General features: G+C 41.9%; 1 protein-coding gene across 1 annotated transcript; it reads right to left on the bottom strand.

Moving 5' to 3' along the window:
* Positions 1–2,106: 2,106 nt before the first annotated feature.
* tlx2 (T cell leukemia homeobox 2) lies at positions 2,107–15,434 on the bottom strand (the record flags this gene model as incomplete). The annotated part of the gene is made up of 4 exons (XM_083891076.1): positions 2,107–2,323; positions 6,996–7,233; positions 7,933–8,148; positions 14,873–15,434. The coding sequence occupies 4 exons, from the start codon at positions 15,432–15,434 to the stop codon at positions 2,107–2,109; spliced, it is 1,233 nt and encodes a 410-aa protein (XP_083747202.1).
* Positions 15,435–23,187: the final 7,753 nt, after the last annotated feature.

The following is a 23,187-nucleotide window of genomic DNA, read 5'->3' as shown; positions in this document are numbered from 1 at the left end:
CAATGATTGGTAGGCAGCGGTAGGTGGCGCATCATGCCAAAAGATGATTTCAAAACATAAACATGATTATAATAAAAACCACCCCTGTGCCTGAGAATGCAGCAAGCGAGCACTCTGTGAAAACAACATGGCCGCCATAGCGTGCTAGCATACAATTATGCAATCTTACTAGAATTTGTTCTTCATTTTATGTTTCTGCTCAACATATTTTTTCTAATTATAAACTTGTTTGTAACACTTTTTAAAAACAGTCACTCTCCCACACCAAAGTCCATAGAGAAAACGTTCGTTTTTATCTCACTGTGACACAGGAGCTTCTGCTCTACGACCGCCTCGTTTACTAAGTTTGAGTCACGTAGAATAATCTGAACAAAGAATTTCAAATGCTGGAGTCACAAAATAACACGTTTTAATGCACTGACGGAGACAGAAGTGCACGAACGACTCCTGTGTGCTGTGAAAGTGCAGTTTCCAGCTTGGAAAAGGCTGCCTAACGGTGACATAAAGTCAGCAAACATATTCTTAAAACAGCATACACTCAAGCTGGGGTGGGTTTTATTTGTTAAGCATTTTTATTATCCTGTTATAAAAAGCTATTTTGCCCTGTGAGAGCACGTCTGCCTGTGCCACACTGGCTTTAGGCGAAAAAGGAGGGCAAAGGGCATGAACACGAACAAGTCATAAGTCAAACTCTTGAAGGTTTTCCCACTGTAATCAGTAGCGTAAAAAAAAAAATGAAAATAACAGAACATAAACAAAACCCACACTGCTGCATTTCACTTGGCAGCTGCGGCGCTTGTATTTTTCCTCCTCTTCCCCTCATTCTAATTTGAGTTGGCATCCATTTCCAAACCCTTTATTTATCCAGAGAGGGCTTTTGCTGAGCACAACTGCTGTTTTTCGGCAACACCTCACTTCGCACCCACACGCGGGAGCTGTAGTCATCAGTTTTTATGTGTAAAAAAAAAGAAAAAAGAAAAAAATGTATTGCACTGTCCTTCTCACACACTTTGATGGTATCTTACCTTTGGGTGGTTTGAAACTTTCATGTGTAATCAGAGCTCAAAGTCCCACGAGGCGCACTACCTTCGCTAAAAAATCATAAAGTATTATTGCATGGTTTTCATAATGGTGACAAACAACGGCCGAGTGTGTGTGTGTGTGTGTGTGTGTGTGTGCGTGTGTGAGAGAGAGAGAAAGAGAAATCCGAGGCAAGGAAACACAAAGAGAGGTTTGTCTATCTTTTCAAAAAGTCACAATATCATTTAATATAAAACACCTTTAAATTGAACATAATGATGAATCTTTGATCAGCAGTTCCATCGATCCTTGACCACTTTAACACCGCGGTCGGGGAGTAGGAGGAGGAAGAGGAGGAGGAGGAGGAGGAGGTGGAGGAGGAGGAGGAGCTCGACCTTGATAGTGGCTGACTTCAATGGTACGTCCGAATGCACACAGAAAAGTTTCGAAACATGCATTTACTACATTGTACAAAGTCAAAAGCGAAAAAACGGGAGGTTTTCTCTTTTTATTTTGCCATTCGTGGCAGAAAGTCTCTGCCGCCTCAGGAGGTGGGGGGAGGAGGAGGAGGAGGAGGAGGAGGAGGAGGAGGGATCCAGAGGCAAAAGAGGGTTGGGGTTGGGGGGTTGGGGGGTTGGGGGGGGCAGTCTTGGTAGTTGGGCATGTACACAGGTGTCCATTTGTTTCCTGGCACTTAGCGGATAAAGTGCCCTCCTCTCTTTTAGACCGTCAGCTGAAGGGAAAGCGGAAACGTGGTGTGAGGCAGGAAAATGACTCAACAATACTTTGCAATACACTTTCACGACACAACACTTTAATTGTGATAAAAACAGCAGCGTCAGTGGCTGGCTCCTGCGCAAGTAACAGATAGCCGTTTCCCCTCGAACTCAACATGCTGTTGCTGGTAACGATCAATGAGCGATGGGAAGCGTGATGTCCATTCAAATATCTCTTTTTCCCCAAAGCAAGCATCACTTTCCTGTATCTATTCAACAATCCCATAAATGCAGCCGCATTCCTGTTCCTGTGCCATTCATACTGATGTCACCGACACACACACACACACACACACACACACACACACATTCAGACTACAGATGCCACAGAGGTGACGGAGGTCACCTTATTGTCTTCTGCCCAGGGCTGCAGGTTCTGCAGGGCGTAGAGTGAGGAGTTGTGCAGGCAGAGAGGGTCCGGCTGCATGGGCTGGCTCAACGTCTTCTGGAAGGCTTCCTGCTGGAGCTGCAGCATCAGCCTGTTGGCCTGTTGCCGCTCCGCCTCTCGCTCTTCTGCAGTCTGTCTCCTGGGTGGAAGGAGGGACAGGGAGAGAGGGAAAAGAGAGAGGAGCAGAGGAAGATTTAAGACCTATATGGTGCTTACTTTTATTAGGGGCACGTACACGAACATCAATTAATGCCCCTCCACGCAAAAACACACACAAACCAACACACACACACACACACACACACAGCAGCCTCTGCAGCAGATATATTCATGGTCAGGACTTTGGTTTGGCATAATAAAAATATATAGAAGATATGGATGAATAAACAAAAGTTAAAAAATAAGTGGTGAATGTGAATCTCATGCGTTTATGACTGAATTTTCTGCACTTTACGTTCTTTTATCTTGCTCTGACTCTCTCCACCCTTTCTTTCCACCATTTTTCCTTTCACCCCAACCTGTCTAGGCACATTGCCGCGCATTTTTGAGTCTGGATGCCTCGTGTTTGCTCGTTGTGCTATGGACAGTGCCTTGAGATAATGTATGCCGTGATTTGCCGCTATACAAATGAAATTTCATTGACTTTCATTGAATTTTACGCTAACTATTTTTGTTTACTATCGCTCCTTTTATCATTCCGTACTTTTCCAAATCTTAAATGTCAATTTGTCTTCATGTAAAGCACATTGAGTTGCCCTTGTGTATAAAATGTGTGATACAAATAAAGTTGCCCCGCCGACTACACATTAATATATAGGTATAGGCAATATGTAAAAATGTAGGGCATGTTAACGGCGGTTAGCGTCAACACATCAACACGTGACGCGTTTCCATGACGTCTGACCGGTTATTTGTAGCGCTGCTCTTTTCGTTTAATAAACAGACCGCTCCAGTTTGACTCTAGGCGTGCTAACGCTAAAGGAGCTAATGCAGCTAACGGAGCTAATGCAGCTAACAGAGCTAATGCAGCTAAAGGAGCTAACTGGTAAACAGTGCCTGGACTTCGGTGCCCATAAACATGACATCGCGCGCCCCTTTTTCCCGTCAGTCATCATGGAAACGCGGCATGCGTTAATGTACGCTAACGTTGACGCCGTTTAACCGCTGTTAACGCGTTAGCGTGCCCAGCGCTATAAAAATGCCATCATAAATTCTGAGCACAAATCTGAGAGAGAACTAAACTTCTGTAGTTTTGTGGCCTTGGGGAAATCTAGTCCACGCCGAACACATTGCCCAGTGATAAGGATATGGCGCCTCCTACTGGCTGTTCGACTGAGCAGCTGCACATACCCATGACCCTTTGTTGGAAATGTCGCATTGTAACAGCAGCATATGAGAATTTACTAAATAAAAAGAGAAGTGAGCGACCCCTACGTAAGATTCAAAGATGGCCGCCACGAGAGCGCAACAATTTTGACACAATTCTCAAACTCAACAACAATTGAACTCCTCGACCGCAATAAGCAATAAGCGGATGCGCTGAAATCGTGGCAAAGCACAAGGCGGTACAAGTAAAAAAAAAAAAAGAATCACATCAAATCTGTTTGTGTGTGTTTGATTGTTTGTGTGTAAACCGGCGGCGAGGCGAACATCCGTGTTTACCGAGCACCTGTGCCCCCGTCGCCCCAGCTCCAGGCTCCACGACAGCTGATCAAGATGAGTGACAGGTGCTGGTGAGGGAACGTGACTAACGCCTGGGGGGAGGAGGGAACCGAACACTTCCTGCCTCAAGCATCTGTTTTGTTTTTGTGTGTTTTTCCCTCTTAGCAGCATATGTGAACAGTAACATAACCACCTCCCCCATATGTTGTTGTTGTGTCAGTACAGTTCTGGCACTGGTCGCGCAGATGTGTGTGTGTTTTTCCTGAAACACAATGGAAGAGTGAATGTGTTTGTGTGCGTGGAACAATCCAGACGGAGACACTGGGGTTTAATTTAGACTCAGCTGGATTATAACTTATAAATGAGACGATTATATATTAAAATAACGCCGTGAAATGCTGCTTTTTCCCCTCCTCATATAGTAATTGGAACATTTCCTCCTCAGTGCAGTCTATATCAACGTCAGTGAACGAGAACACGTCGAAGAATTACGATCCGCTAATAAAATAATGATAGCAATAAAGCAAACGGATAAAGAAAGAAGGAAAAATGCAAAACGACAGGAGCGAATCGGAGGCAAACACACCTTTCGAAGACGACTCTTTCATGCACACCAACCTCCATCCATTAGCCACACATTATTGTTAACAGCATTATCATAATCCGGTTTGCTGCCTGTTGATTCGATCATCCTCTTGTTACTAGCGTAGTCGTCACGCAAAGACATCGCTCATGCTCGTCCTATCGGCTGCTGCACGCCACAGGGAACGCCATAAATCTCATAAATAAAAAAAACAAAAAAAAAACACACACACACGGAGAAATCAAGTCAAATCCCCCCTGTTACTCACGACAGTTTATTTTAAGCCGTTTCTGTTTCATTGCCGCAGAGCCTGACTGATGGTTTATTTTTGTGGCTTAAATTCTCATTCTCCATCGAAGCAAATCTCTTGTTTATTTAGGGACAACAGTCCCAGATAAACCAAAGTCCTAAAACACAGTTCAGGTTAAAGCGGTTTGTGTGTGTGTGTGTGTGTGTGTGTGTGTGTGCGTGTGCATTAAATTCAAAACTAATTATAAAAAGCTTTAGGATCATTTAAACATTAAAAGCCCTTTAGGTAATTCAGCTGCTTGTAATGTGCCTTTGAAACATGCGTCCTGCCCCTTTAACGAAGGGCAGGGCATCATAATTTGATTTCCTACTCATTTACTTGCAAATGGCTATAAACAACAGTTAGAGTTAAGCAGTGTGTGTGTGTGTGTGTGTGTGTGTGTGTGTCTGTGGACTTGGCAGTCAATTCCTCCTGTGAGTGTTTCACTATTGCTTTGGACAGCAGTTTTCTAAAAGGCCTTTCAGGAGCAACGGGAGTGATTGTGCTTGGTCAAGCGAACTGGCCTCGACTGGAAGCTCAGCTAAGCAAAATAGGTGTTGTGTTGTACGACGCCTCGGATGTTAGTGATGGTAGGGGGAGGGGGGGTATTCTACTTTAGTTTAAAGCTACGGTAAGTCGGTCATCTGTTTCCCCGAATTGCTCTTTTGTCTTACTCGCTGAAAGTCCTTCGCCAGTGTCCTTTACCGACGTTAATAAACACAGGCCGGCGTCACGATACGGTAATAAAGATGACAAATCTTATTTCTTTTTTGTTTTGGCTGCACGGAATGTTTGGATGCACCAGCATTAACCTACGTGCCAAAGTGCCTACCCTGCACATGCTCGCGCAGGGTGTGACTGCGCGGAGTCGACATAACAGCGGCTTTCGCCACTGAAGCAGAGACAGCAGCAAGTAAGTCGTGGAAGAACCGTCGTCCGGTTCCCACCACAGATTATGACTTCTAGTGTTTTTGGGTCAGAGCTAAATAAGGGTTAGGGTTAGGGTTTGGGGTCAGTGTAGACCACTATAGCTCGCTTTTCCAGACTGACCAACCCTACCAAAGCTTCAAAAGGTCCAGTGTGTAACGTTTAGGGGCAAAGGTCATACTGTCCACATCTACATCTGTGCCTGCTGAGGTCTTCTAGGGTCCACGTGACATACGTTTCAACACTAGGGCTGAACGATTCTGAATAAACATCCCATTGCGGTTATTTTGACGGGAATTGCGATTGCGGTACGATTTTTCGAGATATCAGAGAGATCGATTTCTTCCGAAAAACATTACCGTGTGATATTTGCGCAGATCTGTGTGAGACAAAGGCATCTTCTCTTAAGACTGTAGAATAAGACGTGTGTAGAACGAGACAATAGTTCATTCTAAAATGATGCTTAGACACAGTTTTGGTATTGCGCCTCCTGGGCGAGCACTTTTTAAACCAGAGGCGTCAAACCCTACGCAGGTAGGCTAGGCTAGCCCTGGTATGCTGTAGCACAAAATTTTTCAGTCCAGTTGGTGCTCTCGTGTCCTTGTTTTGGTCAAGAAGAGTCAAGGAAGAACGCGGTAACCATGGAACCTTACTGGTACCCACACGGTTACAACTCAGCCGTTGAACCACGGGAGTGTACGAAGTATGACCAGAGCCGCTTACATTTCCATTCCTAGTAAAACATGAGGGTTCGCCCATATACACTCAATCTCACGTTCCATTCCAGTAGCTTGCCAGAACCTCCCCTAAGAGGACTCGATGTACAGACTGTCCTTCTCTGCAATTTGGATGTCAAGTGTCCACATTGCCGTCTTCCTTGGTGTCTCTTTTGACCAAAAACAAGAGTGCACAACCAACTGGATTGGAAAGTTAGCCTTGGGTGATTAAAAAACAGACCAAGGTTCTTGGGTTTGTTCGCGAATGTCGAGATTTAAGTCACTCGGACGCATAGTGGACATCCGCTCATGCACGGACAAGGAAACTATGAATCTATTAAAACAGGCTAAAATTGCTTGGTTTAACCCATTAATATGAACCATCTTGAGACGACACAAAAGAACGAAGGTAAAACCAACATAAACCAACAAAGAAGAGAGAGAAAATGTCTCAAAGGGTGTTTACATTACAAGGCTACCGTAGTTCCCTGACACCACTTTAGAAAGGGTTGCAATCTGCACTCTCACCAATAGATGTCACCACTTCTTACACACTGGGATTGTAAGACACCAAAACCAGAACCGGCCTCTGACAACAACAACGCCAAGGGAACCATCATTGGTGGAATCTTACCGCCATTTTGTCCTTCTGTTCTGGAACCAGGTCTTGACTTGCGCGTCCGTCATCTTCAGGGCCTTGGCCAGCGTGGCGCGCTCGGCCGACGCCAGGTACTTCTGCCGGTGGAAGCGTTTCTCCAGCTCGCAGATCTGGACGCGGCTGAAGGAGGTGCGAGGCTTTTTCCTCTTGGGCGGCGTCCGGTTCTGGTACGGGTGGCCGATGCGACGGGTCACAGAGAAGGGCGACAGGGCGGCTGAAAGGAGGATTTATCGGAGGTGAGTTGAACAGTCGGGGGAAGCGTTAGCAATTAAGATGAATGTCTAGAAGCATCTTGGTGGTTATTTCCTCTTCTAAACTGTCATAATCTTTCAAATTAAAACGTTTTCTCTGGAGCTTTTGTCTGCGTACATTCATGGTCGGAACAATTATTTTACTTTCTGTCCTAATTCTGGAAAAAAACCCACATTGTTTTGGTTGGGGAGTCTAAGAAAAGGCCCAGAGGCTGCCAAGTGAAGACGGGTAATAAATAATTACTACTGCAATTTGCTCGCAAGATTTTAAAAACCACTTTCGGCAAATTAATGTGTCCAAGTTCCTGTACTTTTAGAGTGTATTACTGTATACTTTTCCTTTATGAATACTGCATTTTATTGTTCTTTGTTTTTCCCCCTGCATAAACACTGCGTTTAAATTAATTCACCTAATTGTGGGCGACCACAGATAGTCGTAATTGTTGTAATTAATTGCTGCGTAAATCGTGGAAATAGTGTGTGGTGCAAATAGCAAAGGGGGGGGAAACACTGGAATATGCGGTGATATACGTTACAAAAAGATGAGGCACAATCAAAAACAGAGCATACACGGGAGGGATGCAGTTCAACATCATGTGTGACACAAATGGGTGATGGGTTTGGTGGGGGGGTTAGGGATGTGTTGAGGTCGGGTGACTCACCTGGGCAAGCCCCCTTTGGGAAAGGATAGTCTGCTAGAAGGCCATGGCCATTGTCTCGCAGGTGAGCGAGCTCGGGGTAATAGCATTTGGCTAACGTCTCCACAGTGCTCCAGACAGGGACCCTGCCGATGTCTCCCTTGGGGAGAGGACAGAGGGACCCGGCGGCCCCCAGCGCCCCCGTGGCCTCTCCGGCTCGGCTCTCCTCTGCCTGCTCCCCTAAAGGAAAGGGAGACACAGTCAGGTCCCACATCTGGAGCATGGCGGCGGCAGCAGCAGCAGCAGCAGCAGCAGCCACCGCCGCCGCCGCCGCCGGTCAAGCACCAACAGCTAATCACATGAAGCACGGCCTGAACCATGAACACAGGCTACTTTAATGTTATTTACTGCCTCTTAAGTTAAGCTTTTCTAGAGAGAAAAAAAAAAAAAGTGAAATTGTATCGTGAACAACAAGCAGAGTCAGTTTGTCAATGTCATGGAGGTCAAAATGTGATTTTACTGCATTTCTATCATGTTTTAAACAAAAGCAAAAGTGTCATTTTACTTTTAGCGTGTGTTTTCTATCTTGGACACTTGTTTTCTTTATGCTTTTTTGTTTGTTTTGTTTATTATCAGATATGTAACACATTTTTTTGACATCACACATATAAAAAATTCAAACATTCTTCCATAATACACACATTAAAAACATTACATGCATATATACATTTTCTGTAGATCCATATCATACTGTGTGTTTTTGCTGCCCGATGACTTCACTTTCACATATCACTGTATCTGGGTATTAATAACAAACTTATCCTCTCTGCATCATAAAATATCTATGAATCCTGTCTATTTTGTCAGCCTTGGGTAAACAGAAGATCAATAAATGTAACGAGATCGTTTTTGGCCATAGATCCACTCCCAGGCCACATTCTCATTTTGAAGAGGAATGGAAATGAACGACAATCTCTCTGTGTGTGTGTGTGTGTGTGTGTGTGTGTGTGTGTGTGTGTGTGTGTGTGTGTGTGTGTGTGTGTGTGTGTGTGTGTGTGTGTGTGTGTGTGTGTGTGTTTGTGTGTCTGTGTCATTCCTCCCCAGCATGCTGTTGTGTCGGCTGTCTTACAGGGTGTTGATTTGGTTTTGTTTTGTCAGAAAAGCTCACCAGGAGCCAAAATGAATATGAAAACATCTGCATACAGGTGTCAGCCCCGAGGGCCTGCTGCTGCTGCTGCTGCTGCTGCTGCTGCTGTTTGAGCAGCTTAAAATAAAAATAATTTGCTTACACACACAGACACACACTCAGAGACACAGACATTGACAATTTGGAAAGGGAAATGGAACATGAAGCCATTACGTGCTCAGTCAGTTTGTCCGTTTCCAGGGAGCTGCTGGTGAATATGCAGCAGCAGCAGCAGCAGATGATGATGATTTGTGTAGTGAAGATAAATGTGTGTCTGTTTACAACATAAAGTTTACGTTATCTGATGTGAAAACATAAGCAGCACAGACGTCAGCGTGGAGCACCTGAACATACGTTTGCTCTTCTGCTCAAATTATCTCCTAAATCTCCTTTAAAAAACAAACGTTTTAAACATTTCTATGTTATTGAATGTTCAGTTTTTCGTCACGTTCTCGTCGTTTTTTTTAATTCTCTACTTTCATTCTATTATTATGCCGTGAAGCATTGTGTCGCCTAGTAATGTGTGTGTGTCTAAATTAAGCTGTACAAATTACAGTACAATATTATTATATTATACTATATTGAGTTAGTATGGTTCAAGTTTATCGGTCTACAACCGTCTGTGGCGCCACATTAAGTCGTACATTCCAAATACAAACAACAATTTAAAAAGAAAGAGAGTTCAAACTGAGTCCTAATTATGGGGCAATTACATTAACTTTAACAAATCTTTACAAATTAACTATTTTTATTACACTTTTACAAAGGTGTTTCTTGTGTAAATCGAAAAACACCTTCGCGTTTACATGTCATTTAGCTGAATCTGTTGTTTCCCTATATTTTCTCATCGTATTAACCATACATTGTCTTCATATATAGATATCTCTCTCTCTATATATATATATATATACAGATATATATATATCCCTGCTCCTGCTCCCAGCAGCAGCAGGTCAGGTCTGGTTGAATAATAATACTGCATTACATGGCTATTTCAGCAGGCCATCTGCAGGCTGCAGGCTCCCAGGCTAATGGACCAGGGCTCACATGCATGTGAGCACGTTCAGAACCCAGCAGCAGCAGCAGCAGCAGCAGGACGGGGCAGCTATGCAGCTGCACACACACACACACACACACATACACACACACACACAAACACACAGAGCGACCGTGCTTTGTCCAAAAACACTGATCAATAGAAGGTGAATAGTCACGCTTTTAATGCTGTGACTGAAGGTGTGATGAGGGAATCAGATCACATTTATTCACTGCTATTATTACAAGCACTTTATACGCATGCATGTATATGTATATATCTATAGTATATATATATAGTGTCCAAATTCAAATTCCGAAACAACAAAATGCTCAAATAGCAAAGCCTGCAACTTAATTATGGTCTTTTTAATTGTTCTGTTTTATCTTAATATAAATATATGTAGTTACGGATCATATCTTTACATTTTCATCCTGGTATAAGAAAGTAGAAGAGTTCATCTGGATATAAAGCATAAAAAAAAAGTATATTATAATTCCAAATATTTATTTACTGACTTTAAACTTTATTGAGCTTCTACTATAAAATATAACATAGTTTATTTTTTATCTGCTGTGTCATTTGCATATAAAGCTAGTCCACTGAACGACTGCATTAGGGTTCGCACAATTAATCGCAAAACTAATTGAAATCACAATAAGTGTAATATTTACAGTTTAAAAGACACTGCAGTTGTTTGTGAGGATAAAATTCAGCACAAATCTCACTCTTTAGACAACAAAATATGTCCCGATTTTACAGTTTTTTATGGTTTTGTTATATTTTCTTCACGACAAATGACAATGTGATTTATTTGCAACTTTAAACTACATTAAATATGTATATAATGACACTAAATGTCATTAAGTGTTAAATGTTAAGTGAGGTTAAGTATAAGGTGCCACCATGTTAATTTGTCATACACTTTTCATTGCACACACATACAAATTTATTTAGAAAATATAGGTGATAGTATTACCATCACATTTTTTTAAACATATAAAGTTCTTATTTGCTATAAAGACAAGAAACTGTCATAAAAGTCCACATTAATGGTCCACAAAAGTGACAAAATCCAGCCTTAAAAAAAACCTCATTACATAATGAAATGACCTTTAAATGTGTTTTTTCTTCATGACTAATAGTTAACCTGAGCAGCCTGGAAAACAGTTAAACTGCTAATGGAGCCGAAAACGTGGAAAATCTAATTCAGGAGGAGGAGGAGGAGATTATGAGAAATAATCCCAAAATTCTGTCTCATTTGTTGAACAAATAAGGAGCAAAAAGAGCCGTGATGCTAAATGTGCTGCTGCTGTAATACAATTTAGCATAAGCATATCAAAAAAAATAAAATGCCACCGTGGAGAATATGTTTCCCATAATAAAACCACTTATACTTAATAACACTTCTCTGTGACAGCGCCTCCCTTCCCCTCTGCGGATATTACCTTTGTAGCAATCTAATAAATATATCCGTGAAGGATTCTAAAGGGGATATTGAAATATAACATGAACATATATTGCTATTTATTACACTATACGGGACCAAAGAAAAGAAAAAAGGAAAAGAAGGAAAGAAAGAAAGAAACAGACGCTGTTCTCTGTCACAGGGAGACGCGCGTGCAGGACACGCGAGGAGAAGCAGTGGGCACGAGGACACCGAGGCTCCAACACGGAAATTAAATAACAATAATAATCATAATAATAAAATCACATTTTCTCTGCCGCTGCTGCTGCTGCTGCTGCTGCCATTAAAGCTCACACTGTGATTTATACTGAGGAGAAAAAAAGAAAAGCGGCTTTAATTAGGTTTTTTATTGCTGCTGAGTGGCACGTGCTCCATAATGACCGTTATTATCATTATTATTATTATTATTATTACTATTGAGACTTTGTAAGTCACATATTGATGTTTGTTTTCTGCTGCAAATATAAAGTATGTTTTTTTTTGTGATGAGCAGAACAATTTGAAGTTTTTTCACGTTATAATTTTAATTTATTTAATTGGTTGGTGTTGGAAAAAAACGCGTTTGGAGCGTTTTGTTTAAACGTAAGAAAATACTATACTATTTTTTGTAATTACTTTTTTGGGGGGAGGGATTTTGTTTTGCTTTTTGTTTATTTATTTTCGGTCTCTTTTTGTGTTTATTTAATGTATTTATTTCTGCGACTTGATTAGTTTAGCTTACTTGGGACTTTATTGACCCCAAAGTAACATTTACAAAATAGTAAATAAAGTAATACTAATACGATTATATATATATATATATATATATATATATATATATATATATATATATATAATAGTAATAAGATGGAATAAGATGGAAAATAAGATGGAAAAAAAGACTATAAATACCAAAAAGGGTTAGAAAGCGAAATTAAAACCAAAAATAATATAGGAACATACAGAAAATACTTTTAAAATATTATCAGTGTGTTTAAATAGTGCCGAGGTTGTATGAACGAGTGCAGTGGCGCGAGATTATTACACATATTTATTTTAATTCACCAATATACAGACACTACTGAGCTAGAACAATAGTAATAATATGATATAATAATAATAATAATATAAAATGTAAGTGATAATGAAATATAAATAAAAACGTAAACTGTGCGTAAAATCCAGAAGAGACTTCTCTGGTAATACAGCGCGCTCTATTTTTAGACGCGGATTTATTGATGCCTTAATAAAACCGGGTCTTAATCCAGTGCGTCGGTCTGAAATAAACTCCCCGTGATTTACTGCGTCACTTCAGGCGCATTGTGGCGCGTGTCAGGGTGAGAAATGAGGCGAAATCTGCGGGGTTTCATTTGCACGAACAGGTGGAAGAGAAAGAGCCGAGGGTGTGAGGAAGAGAGAAGGAGGATTCTTTTGGCAACGTGTTGATGCTTTTTTTTCTGTTGTTGTTGTTGTTGTTGTTCTTGTTGTGATCGGGTTTCAAGTTGGAAGGCGAGGAAGAAAAAGAAGGAAGAATTTAAAAGTGAAGAGAGAGGATTTGATTAACGGCCTTTTAGAGAAAAACACAGGCTAATTCTGGACCGTGTGTGTGTGTGTGTGTGTGTGTGTGTGTGTGTGTGTGTGTGTGTGTGTGTGTGTGTGTGTGTGTGTGTGTGTGTGTGTGTGTGTGTGTGTGTGTGTGTGTGTGTGTGTGCGTGTGCGTGTGCAGATCCTGTGCTGATCAATACAGTGGGAAAAGAGATATAAGCTGCGAAATAATTACAGCGACACAAAGCTGAGAGAGAAATTAAACGAGAGGCCCTCGGTGACTATGAGTAAAATTGATAAGCCTATTTACACTGTATCTTTTTGCAGTTTGACATATCGTCCCCCAGTATTTAATAATTAATCGGCAGAAAGAAACGGAATGGTGAATATTTAATGGCGTGCAGGAGGAGGAGGAGGAGGAGGAGGAGGAGGAGGAGGTGGTGTTCTTCATTTTCATCTTCAAAAACGATGAGGTCATGAGAAAAAAAAAAAAAACACTCAATGCAGACTGTCCCAGCCCCTCCTCCTTCTAAAGAGGAAAATAAATAAATAAAATATAACATGACATAAAAACACAAAGAATAAACTCGTGTTACCATAGCAGCAGCTTCAAAAATAATGTGAAAATGTGCCCTTTAAGAAACTAATATTACGATTAATGCTAATTTCCTCCTTGTTATTCTCCAAAAAATACATTTATTTTTAGGTTTAATAATTTAAATGTGTATACATATCCGGAGTTTGTTTAATAATTTAAATGTGTATACATATATATTAAAAACACATAAGTGTTTAGTGTTAAAGATACAAAAGCATATAAATAAATAAATAAATAATAAATGATTTAAAGTCGCCATTTACAGGCTGAAACCACACGAGTAACTGATATTTATAACGAATAATCATTGGTTTATTAGTGAATTTCTTTTGTTTGTTTTTATTTTATTTTTTAAAATTACAGTATTAATGCCTCTTAAAAATGAGGACATTCAATTCTATTGAATTAAAAAAAAATGTTTCCATAGAAGCTATTGTTGTCATATTATATTCACAGAAACTGCAATTATGCTCATTTTAATTTAGGGTAATAGAATATGCTATATGGAAAATGTGTACAAAGGCGTATGATTGTAATAATAATAATAATTATTATTATTATTATTATTACTATAGGCTGTTTTGTGAACTTTTATCTGCCAGGTGTTTGTATTTAAGAGTGTTTTTGTCTAGTTTTCAAAGAAGAAGAATTAAAAAGAAAAAATGAGAAAATTCATTCATTCATTCATTCATTCTCACGGAAAAAAACAGGAAAAAAACCGGGGAACGTTGTTATCCGTCATCCGCTGTAAATGGAGAGTGATGGTCCAATACTGATTCATCAGCGTGTCCATGTCAATTTCTGCTCTCGTTTATCAGGCTGCCCCTTCCAGCATAATAAAACTGACTCTCTCTCTCTCTCTCTCTCTCCCTCTATGTGTGTGTGTGTGTGTGTGTGTGTGTGTCTGTGTGTGTGTGTGTGTACATTCACAGATTCGTTATAGATTATAATCCACAAGAAGATGAAATCACCAGAGCCTGTTAGGCCCTGACAGTCCAGACACAAATCACATGTGGAAAAACACACAGTTACATCACTGTTATTATTGTTATTATCCATTTGAATTAAAAAAAATAACAACAACTCACACACACACACACACACACACACACATACACAGACGCAGACAAGTTGGGATTAGTTGTCATTTACCTGTTAATCTGTCTTTGGCGAACCTCCTACTGCTCTCCATCCACGGAAATGTGAAGTTGGCCGCGTTGCCCATCCCCATCCCGGGCACCGACGGGATGCCGGGTCCGATGCCCGGCGGATGCGCGGAGGGGGGCGGATGCGGCGCGGCTGCGGCGGCGGACGGCGGCGGCAGAGGCGGCATGGGTCTGTGCGCCGGCACGCGGATCACGCCGCCGGCTCCTCCGCCTCCAACTCCGCCGCCACCGCCACCGCCGCCGCCGCCCGAGTTCACGTTAACGTTCATGTTCATGTTCATGCTGACGTTCATGTTCATGTTGACGTTGTAGGAGCCCGCGAGCCCCGCCGCCGCCGCCGCCATGGAGCAGGCCGGGTTGTAGACGCTGTTGTAGCCGTTGCTGTAGACGTTGGAGGCCAGCGCGTAATCCGGGTCGCCGGTCCGGTTGGGCAGCATGCAGCCGCTGGACTGATCCGAGCTGTTCAGGATCTGGTCGATGCCGAAGCTGATGGGTTCATGCTGCTGCTGGTGCGTCTGGTTCACCTCCTCGATCCCGGTGTGCTCCATACTTGTATCTTATATGTTTGGTTTTTTTTAACAGTTATCAGTGTAAAAAATAAAATAAAAATAAAAATCACGCCTCGGTGTTTGAAATGTTTCTGCAACACTGGGTTGATTTTTTGTTTGGGGCCTTTTCTGCTCCCGGGAAACCGGTTACGCGCCCAGCGCTCTCCAAAACCTTGCCATTATCTGTGTCCAGCGTCTGTGGCATCGGCTGCGTCCTAAATTAAATGCTTATCCGTGGGACTAAGAAAGAGCGTATCCATCTTTACCAGCGCGCGTTTCCCCTCGAGAGGAACAAACCCAACAGCAGCAGGAGCAGACGCTGGATGTCGGATCCTCACAGTATTTACACACAGAAATCCGTGATTTCTTTCTCTCTTCTTTTTTTTTGGAGAGGAGGGGGACGCAGCTTTTTGTTTCTTTCAGCAGCCGGTGACGATCCACACACACACACACACACACACAAACACATACACACATACACTCACACTCCCTCAGAGTGAGAAGACGTGCAAGCTCCGTCGCATCGAAAAATCAAAACAGGACACAAACAAAAAAACAAAACAAAAGGAAGAAAAAGCAGCAGAGCAGGAGAAGCGACAGCGCTGAGCGGAGCTGAGCTCTCGAGCTGCTCGGTAATTGGAGGCGGAGAGAGAGCGAGTGAATGAGTGAGTGAATGGACGAGCGCGTTTCAGCAGGTGAGACGAGCCTCTGCGTAAAAGCTGCCATTCGGTCATCCAGACAAACCTCCATCCCCTCCCTCTCGCTCTCTCTCTCTTTCTCTCTCCCTCCGCCTCTCGCGCTCTCTCTCTCTCCACGTCTTAAAGAACCCGCAGCTTTTTCTATCTTTTTGTTTTTTTTATATTATATGATTTTTTTTTTTGAATTTCATTTTATTTTTTTAAATCCGTTCAAAAAGGAGTTTTCATGCTTTTTTTTCAATGGAGATGAGGCTCGGGTCAAATCTATATGATTTATCATTGTTCAGAATTGTTATAATAAAAAAACATTACACATTATATGTGTGTATGTATGTATATATATATATACATATATACATATATACTTTATAATATAATGAAAGTGAATGGTCATTGTGTGTTATTTAATAGTAGTAGTAGTTGTGGTATAAACAGCAGTAGTAGTATAAGTAGTAAGGGTTAGTAATATTTGTTGTTGTTGCATTTGTTGTACAGTTGTTGCAATAGAGTGATAGTTGTAATAGTAGTACAATGTATAATACTATAGTATTGGTAATTGTAGTAGTACCACTGTGATGTTCTACTCTGATGTTCTGTTCCTCTGTGGTGTTCCAGAGTTTGTTCCACTGTGAGGTTCTACTGTGATGTTCTGTTCCTCTCTGATGTTCTACTGTGATGTTCTTTTCCACTGTGATTTTCTTTGCCACTGTGATGTTCTACTGTTTGTTCCACTGTGATTTTCTACTGTGATGTTCTTTTCCACAGTGATGTTCTTTTCCACGGTGACGTTCTGTTCCTCTGTGATGTTCTGTTCCTCTGTGATGTTCCACTGTGATGTTCTACTGTGATGTTCTTTTCCACAGTGATGTTCTTTTCCACGGTGACGTTCTGTTCCTCTGTGATGTTCTGTTCCTCTGTGATGTTCCACTGTGATGTTCTACTGTGATGTTCTACTGTGATGTTCTTTTCCACAGTGATGTTCTTTTCCACGGTGACGTTCTGTTCCTCTGTGATGTTCCTCTGTGATGTTCTGTCCCTCTGTGATGTTCCACTGTGATGTTCTACTGTGATGTTCTTTTCCACATTGATTTTCTTTGCCACTGTGATGTTCTACCCTGATGTTCTGTTCCACTGTGATGTTCTGTTCCACTGTTTGTTCCACTGTGATGTTCTCCTGTGATGTTCTGGTGTCCAGAGTCTCTGGAGAACCTTCCGTTTGATAGCACGTGCTGCTGTGGGAGCGTTCTAACACTATAAGACGGCTCTTGAACATGATTTGGTGCAGAACTTGACAGCAGGTGAAGTAAACATGCTGTCCTTTGGTGCCTGTATGTGTGCGTGTGCGTGTGCGTGTGCGTGTGCGTGTGCGTGTGTGTGTGCGTGTGTGTGTGTGTGTGTGTCTAGTTTTTTCTCAAAGAGCCTCTGGAGTTTCCCTGCAGGACCACCACTGTGTGCAGCAGCAGCAGATGAATGAATGAATGATGTGGATCCATCCATGAGAATAGAAGAATGAACGGTGTCCCCTACGTCAGCTGCAAATACTCCTCATGATTTATGATGTGTGCGTGTGTGTGCGTGTGTATGTGCGTGTGTGTGCGTGCGTGTGTGTGCGTGTGTGTGCTTGTGCGTACGAAGCAATAAGCTGTTGCACTGTTACGCACAGTGAAGCAATAAATCCAGTGATATTGACGGGAAGTGTGTGTTGTTGTTGTTGTTGTTTTGTGTGTGTGTGTGTGTGTGCGAGTGTGTGTGTGCTGAGGATAAAAGGCCTGATTTAAAGCCACTGATGGACTTTAGTGTAAAAGTGCATGATGACAAAGTAATTGAAATGTGAAGGCAACAATATGTGAGCTCATTCATATACACATTTATTGATGGATACGTATATTTGCCTACATGCATGTTTTAAAATAGATGGATGGATGGATGATATGAATGGATGGATGAAAGGATCCATGTATAAAATGGATGAATGGATGCATGTATGAATGGGTGGATGGATAGATGGATGGTTGTATGATGGATGGATGATATATATGGGTGTATGTATGGATGGATGAATAGATGAATGATGTATGAATGTATGAATGTATGAATGTATGAATGTATGAATGTATGGATGGATGGATGGATGGAGTAATGGATACATGTATAAAATGGATGTATATGGAGGGATGGATGGTAATATGACGGATGGATGGATGGATGATATGAATGGATTGATGGATGGATGGATGGATGGATGCATGTATGTATGGATGGATGGATGCATGTATGGATAGATGGGTATATATATGAATGGATGCATGATTGTATGATGGATGGATGATGCAGGCATAGATAGATAGATAGATAGATGGATTTTGTTTATTAATATAATTAATAAATAATTGGATGACCAGCAGTGACGTCAACGTCACGAGTCCAGATGTTGAAACGCACGCGTCGCTGATTTGCACAAATTATTGGACCTTGTTCGCCCGCAGCGGTGACGCGAGCGCGCGTGCGGATCGCCGCGCGCGCGGTCTCAATTCAATAAAGATGAAAAATGGCTCATAATAAAAGCGCGACACGGGGAAAAACGAATTTAATATATCACCGTTTTATTACGCACTTATTTCACTTTCTGTGCGAATAAAGATATCTCTCAACTGCACGAGGTGGCTAGAGGGAAGCATAAAAATCAATTGTGTGAATTCGGGGGCCATATCAATAACGGCGCGCGGACGAGAACAGCGCGAGAGCGGCTGCTATTAGGGGCCTGTTTATGTTCGCGCGTTACAATCAAATGAATAGGGAGGAGAGCGCGCGCGTCAGCTCGCTGACAAGGTAATTGGCCGTTTATGCAAAACCAGGAAGATGAACGAGCAGGAAGCTGGAAAATAATGTTTGAGAGGCTCTTCAGGGAAACACAGCCCTGTCTCTGTCTCTGTCTCTGTCTCACTGTCTGTCTCTGTGTCTCTGTCTCTGTCTCTGTGTCTCTGTCTCTGCTGCTCCTCATGATGATGATGATGATGATGATGTCAGCAGGAGCAGCAGAGGTGTGATGATCTCTGACTGACCCATCACATGTTTATATGAAGACAGGGCTTCCCAATGTGTGTCAGTGGTCACCATGACGACACAAAGTGATAAACACACACACACACAGAGACATGAGTAATGAAAGGGTCAGATCTGCACTGATTTTTTTACTAAATAACAGATACAATGTGATTGTTTGTGATTTTTAACTTTCTAAAGACTTCATTTACATGTGTGCTACTGTTTGAATGTATGTGATGTTTGTATATGTTTGTTTTCTCCCTCTTCCTTTACTCCCCTACATGTGTTTTCTGGCACTTTCCATGACAACATTGTCAATAATAACTGCTCTTAATGTTTGGCCTGGTAAAAATAAAGGTTGAATAATAATAATTATTATTATTATATTGATAATAATCATTCAATGGTGAAATTCTAGTTATGTCTAAATTTACTATTATTTTAACTTTTTATATACACAATATCGTTGTATCTGTATTTATTTAATCTCTATTAAATAAGGCTCTGCAGTTTTTATTTGGAACAATACATTCTTATTTATTTGTATTTATGCACTAAAATAACAATATTAATATATATAATATAATAATAAATATAAATCAGATTCAGTCTGATGCTTTATGTGTGTCATTTTTATTATTTTAAATGAGTAGATGCTCACTTTTGTCCATGTGTTAATTGCCCTTTTAATCAGTAATCAGTTAAAAGACTTTACTTTACTATAAATATGTACAAAAATGCTGCTTTAAATGACTTTTAACAACATTTACAAATAAAGAAACGTTTTTATACGCTCTTGAAATACAACTGCGATGTGTTTGATAGTAACTCGTAATTGTGAAACTACTAAATGTTCTGGGTGTGTATATATTTAAAATGATGAGACATTACAAACAGAATTTAAAAGCCAAAAGTAAACAACAATATGAAGATATAACATGTTCCTAATCCAACAATGACAATCTCTGCTCATCCTTGCTTTATATTCAACAAACGTGGAATAATCCAGTGTCTGGTTTCATTATTCTCCACAGTTTAGACTCTTCACAGTGATTAGCTCCCTGAGCTGCTGCTGCTGCTGCTGCTGCTGCTGCTGCTGCTGCTGCTGCTGCTGCTGCTGCTGCTGTAATGAAGCACCGGGGGAATTTAAATTATTTTTTGAGAAATGATCTCATTTCTAACGTGCAGTTTGGGACTTTTGTTTGATGACATTTGTCCGTGTTCATTTTCACAATTTTCATAATGTTCCCCTTATACATTCACGAGCAAGAACCGAATCAATTTGTTGAGTCATTTTAAAAACATCTACGCATTTATTGACATCTTATGCAGCCAAAAAATGTACATACACCCGTTCGCAGACGACACACGACTCTACGATGACAAACGTCTTCCTGGTCTTGAGCAAAAGTACAAAGTGTGTTACCAGAAAATTACTTTGGTAGACATTGAAGTCAGTTTTTAAAATAATATTACTTAAGTAAAAGTACTTAAAGTATAAGACATATGCTGTACTTAAGTGTCAAATATATTTTTTTAGATATGAAATGTACAAGAAGTAAAACTATAAGGAGTTAGTATTGAGCCAGTGGTAGTTCAAGTTGTCGTTCAACTGGCAGGTTGTGGGTTTAATTACTATATGTGTCCTTGAGCAAGACACTTAACCCCATGTTGAAACATGCACTCTTAGAAATAAAAGTGCTAAGTAGAACCATATAAGGTTCTTCGGCTTGCCCTCATAGGAGAACCCTTTTTTGGCTCCATGGTAGAACCTTTTTATAAAGGGTTCCACCTACACCACTCCGCCTATAAAAACCCTTTATTCGGGAAAGGGGTTCTATTTCATCCTTACTGACCGCCAGAGGCGGTGCTTTAGCACTGGATGTCTCCATCTTGCGCATGCGCAGGTCGAGTGTTTATACCAACAAAGTCACCCATGACCCCTGATGACGCCGGCTAGCCTATATCTTCCGGTGACATCAGAGGATCTGTTCCTTTTCATCTTCTCGCTTTGCAGGTAGACGCATGTCAGCGAACTCTAGCTGAATTAAAGCGTTCATTGCCGCTCCGTCGCTGGTAGCCTTGTGACAATCTGTCGGAGCTGCGAGCTGCTCGCCCTCCAAGGGCTGCGACGAGCGGAGACGGGAGGTTCGTCGCGGTTCGCCGTGAACACCCCGTAATAGAAGTTGGATCAGCCAACGCTACAACTGGCTGAGTATACCAGGCGTCTTTCGCCTCCTTTGAGAATATGTCTTCTCTGTAAAATAAGTCGGTGAAGGCGTTGTGCGCTCTCTCCCGACATTTCCGTGTGTTAATTACGGGCGCTAGCGGTTAGCATTGCCTGCTCGACCTAGCGTCTGTATAATCGGTACACAGCTGATAGTACCCGCTTTGTTGCGGTCATATGTTGGTGAAGAAAGTGCATCTGTACTACTATATCTGTGAGTAATTGTACAACTTGTACCGTTTTTTATCTGTACTTTTCCATGTTATGAAGACAGCATTGCTTTAAGACACAGAGTCTGTGTAATCGCTACACAATTGGTCGTACCCGCCTTTCGTTGTAGTTGTATGTCGGTGAAGCCCCGACACCCGTACTATGCTGTATCTATGAGTAACAGTACAACGTGTACTGCCTCTCTCCTTTTTTACTGTCATGTGTCGGTGCAGACAGCGTGTGTGCTCTCTCTTCGACATTTGTGATTTAATTACAGGCACTAGTGTCAGCACTGCTACTTAATCTAGTGTCTGCATAATCTGTACATTATACATGTCAGTGAAGCCAGTGTACTCGCTCCCTCTCCTGACATCTGTACTACTGTTATCCGTGAGTAACTGTACAGTGTGTACCGTTTCTCGCTTTGTTTTTTCATTTCATGTGTTGGTAAAGACAGCGTGTCCGCTCTCTCTCCCGACATTGGGTTGTTGCGCTGGCGGTCAACATTGCTCGCTTGACCTAGCGTCTGCATAATCGCTACACCGCTGCTCGTACCCACCTCCAGTTGTAGCTTCATATGTCGGTGAAGCCAGCGTACTCACTCCCTCCTGACATCTGTATTTCTGCTATATCCTTAGAAGCTTGACCTAGAGGCTGTGTAATCGGTACACAGCTGGTTGTACCCGGCCCACCTTTCGTGGTGGTTGTATGTTTGTGAAGCCAGCGTACTCGCTCCCTCTTCCAACTTTGTACTCCTGCTGTATCTATGAGTAACTGTACGGTGTGTACTGTCTCTTTTTTACTCTCCTGTGTCGGTGAAGACAGCGTGTGCGCTCTCTCTCCCGACATTTGTGATTTTAGTTACAGGCGCTAGTGTCAGCACTGCTTGCTTGACCTTGCGTATGTGTAATCGGTACATTATACATATGTCAGTGAAACCAGTGTATTCGCTCCCTCTCCTGACATCTGTACTACAGTTATCTGGGAGTAACTGTACAGTGAGTACTGCTTTTGCTTTGGGTTTTTACTGTGTTGATGATGATACACCGTTGGCTGTACTCTTCATTCTAGTCCCCTGTAGTAAGCAGACGTGTTCCACTAAGGCTAACTGCATTGGATACCTGTTTGTGAAGGCAGTGTGTTCGCTCCCTTTCCCATCGCAGGTGTATACTACTACCTCTAGTAACAGCCATATCTTGAGCTGTGTTGCTAGGCGGGATGGTTGTATTTGGCGCAGCAAGCCGACCTTTTGCTGGTGAAGGCAGTGCTCTCGCTCCCACTCCCAGCATAGGCAGGTGCTGTTGCCCTCCAGTTAGCAGAAGTGTGAAGAGCCCACTAAGGCTAACTGTACTTGTCTGTGCGACACCTGTTGGTGAAGGCAGTGCGCTCGCTCCCTCTCCCATCACAGGTGTATGCTACTAAACGTCAGTAACAGCCACATCTCGAGCTGCGTCTGCTCGGTGGCGACAGTCTGTATTGGCGCAGCAAGCTGGCCTTTGCCGGTGAAGGCAGTGTTCTCGCTCCCGCTCCCAGCATAGGCGGATGCTGGTGCCCTCATAGTTAGTGTGAAGAA

Source organism: Microchirus variegatus, assembly GCF_963457635.1.
Source record: "Microchirus variegatus genome assembly, chromosome: 6".
Classification (NCBI taxonomy): Eukaryota; Metazoa; Chordata; class Actinopteri; order Pleuronectiformes; family Soleidae; genus Microchirus; species Microchirus variegatus.
Note: the sequence above shows the minus strand (reverse complement) of the source record. Positions and strands in the feature narration are given on the sequence as shown.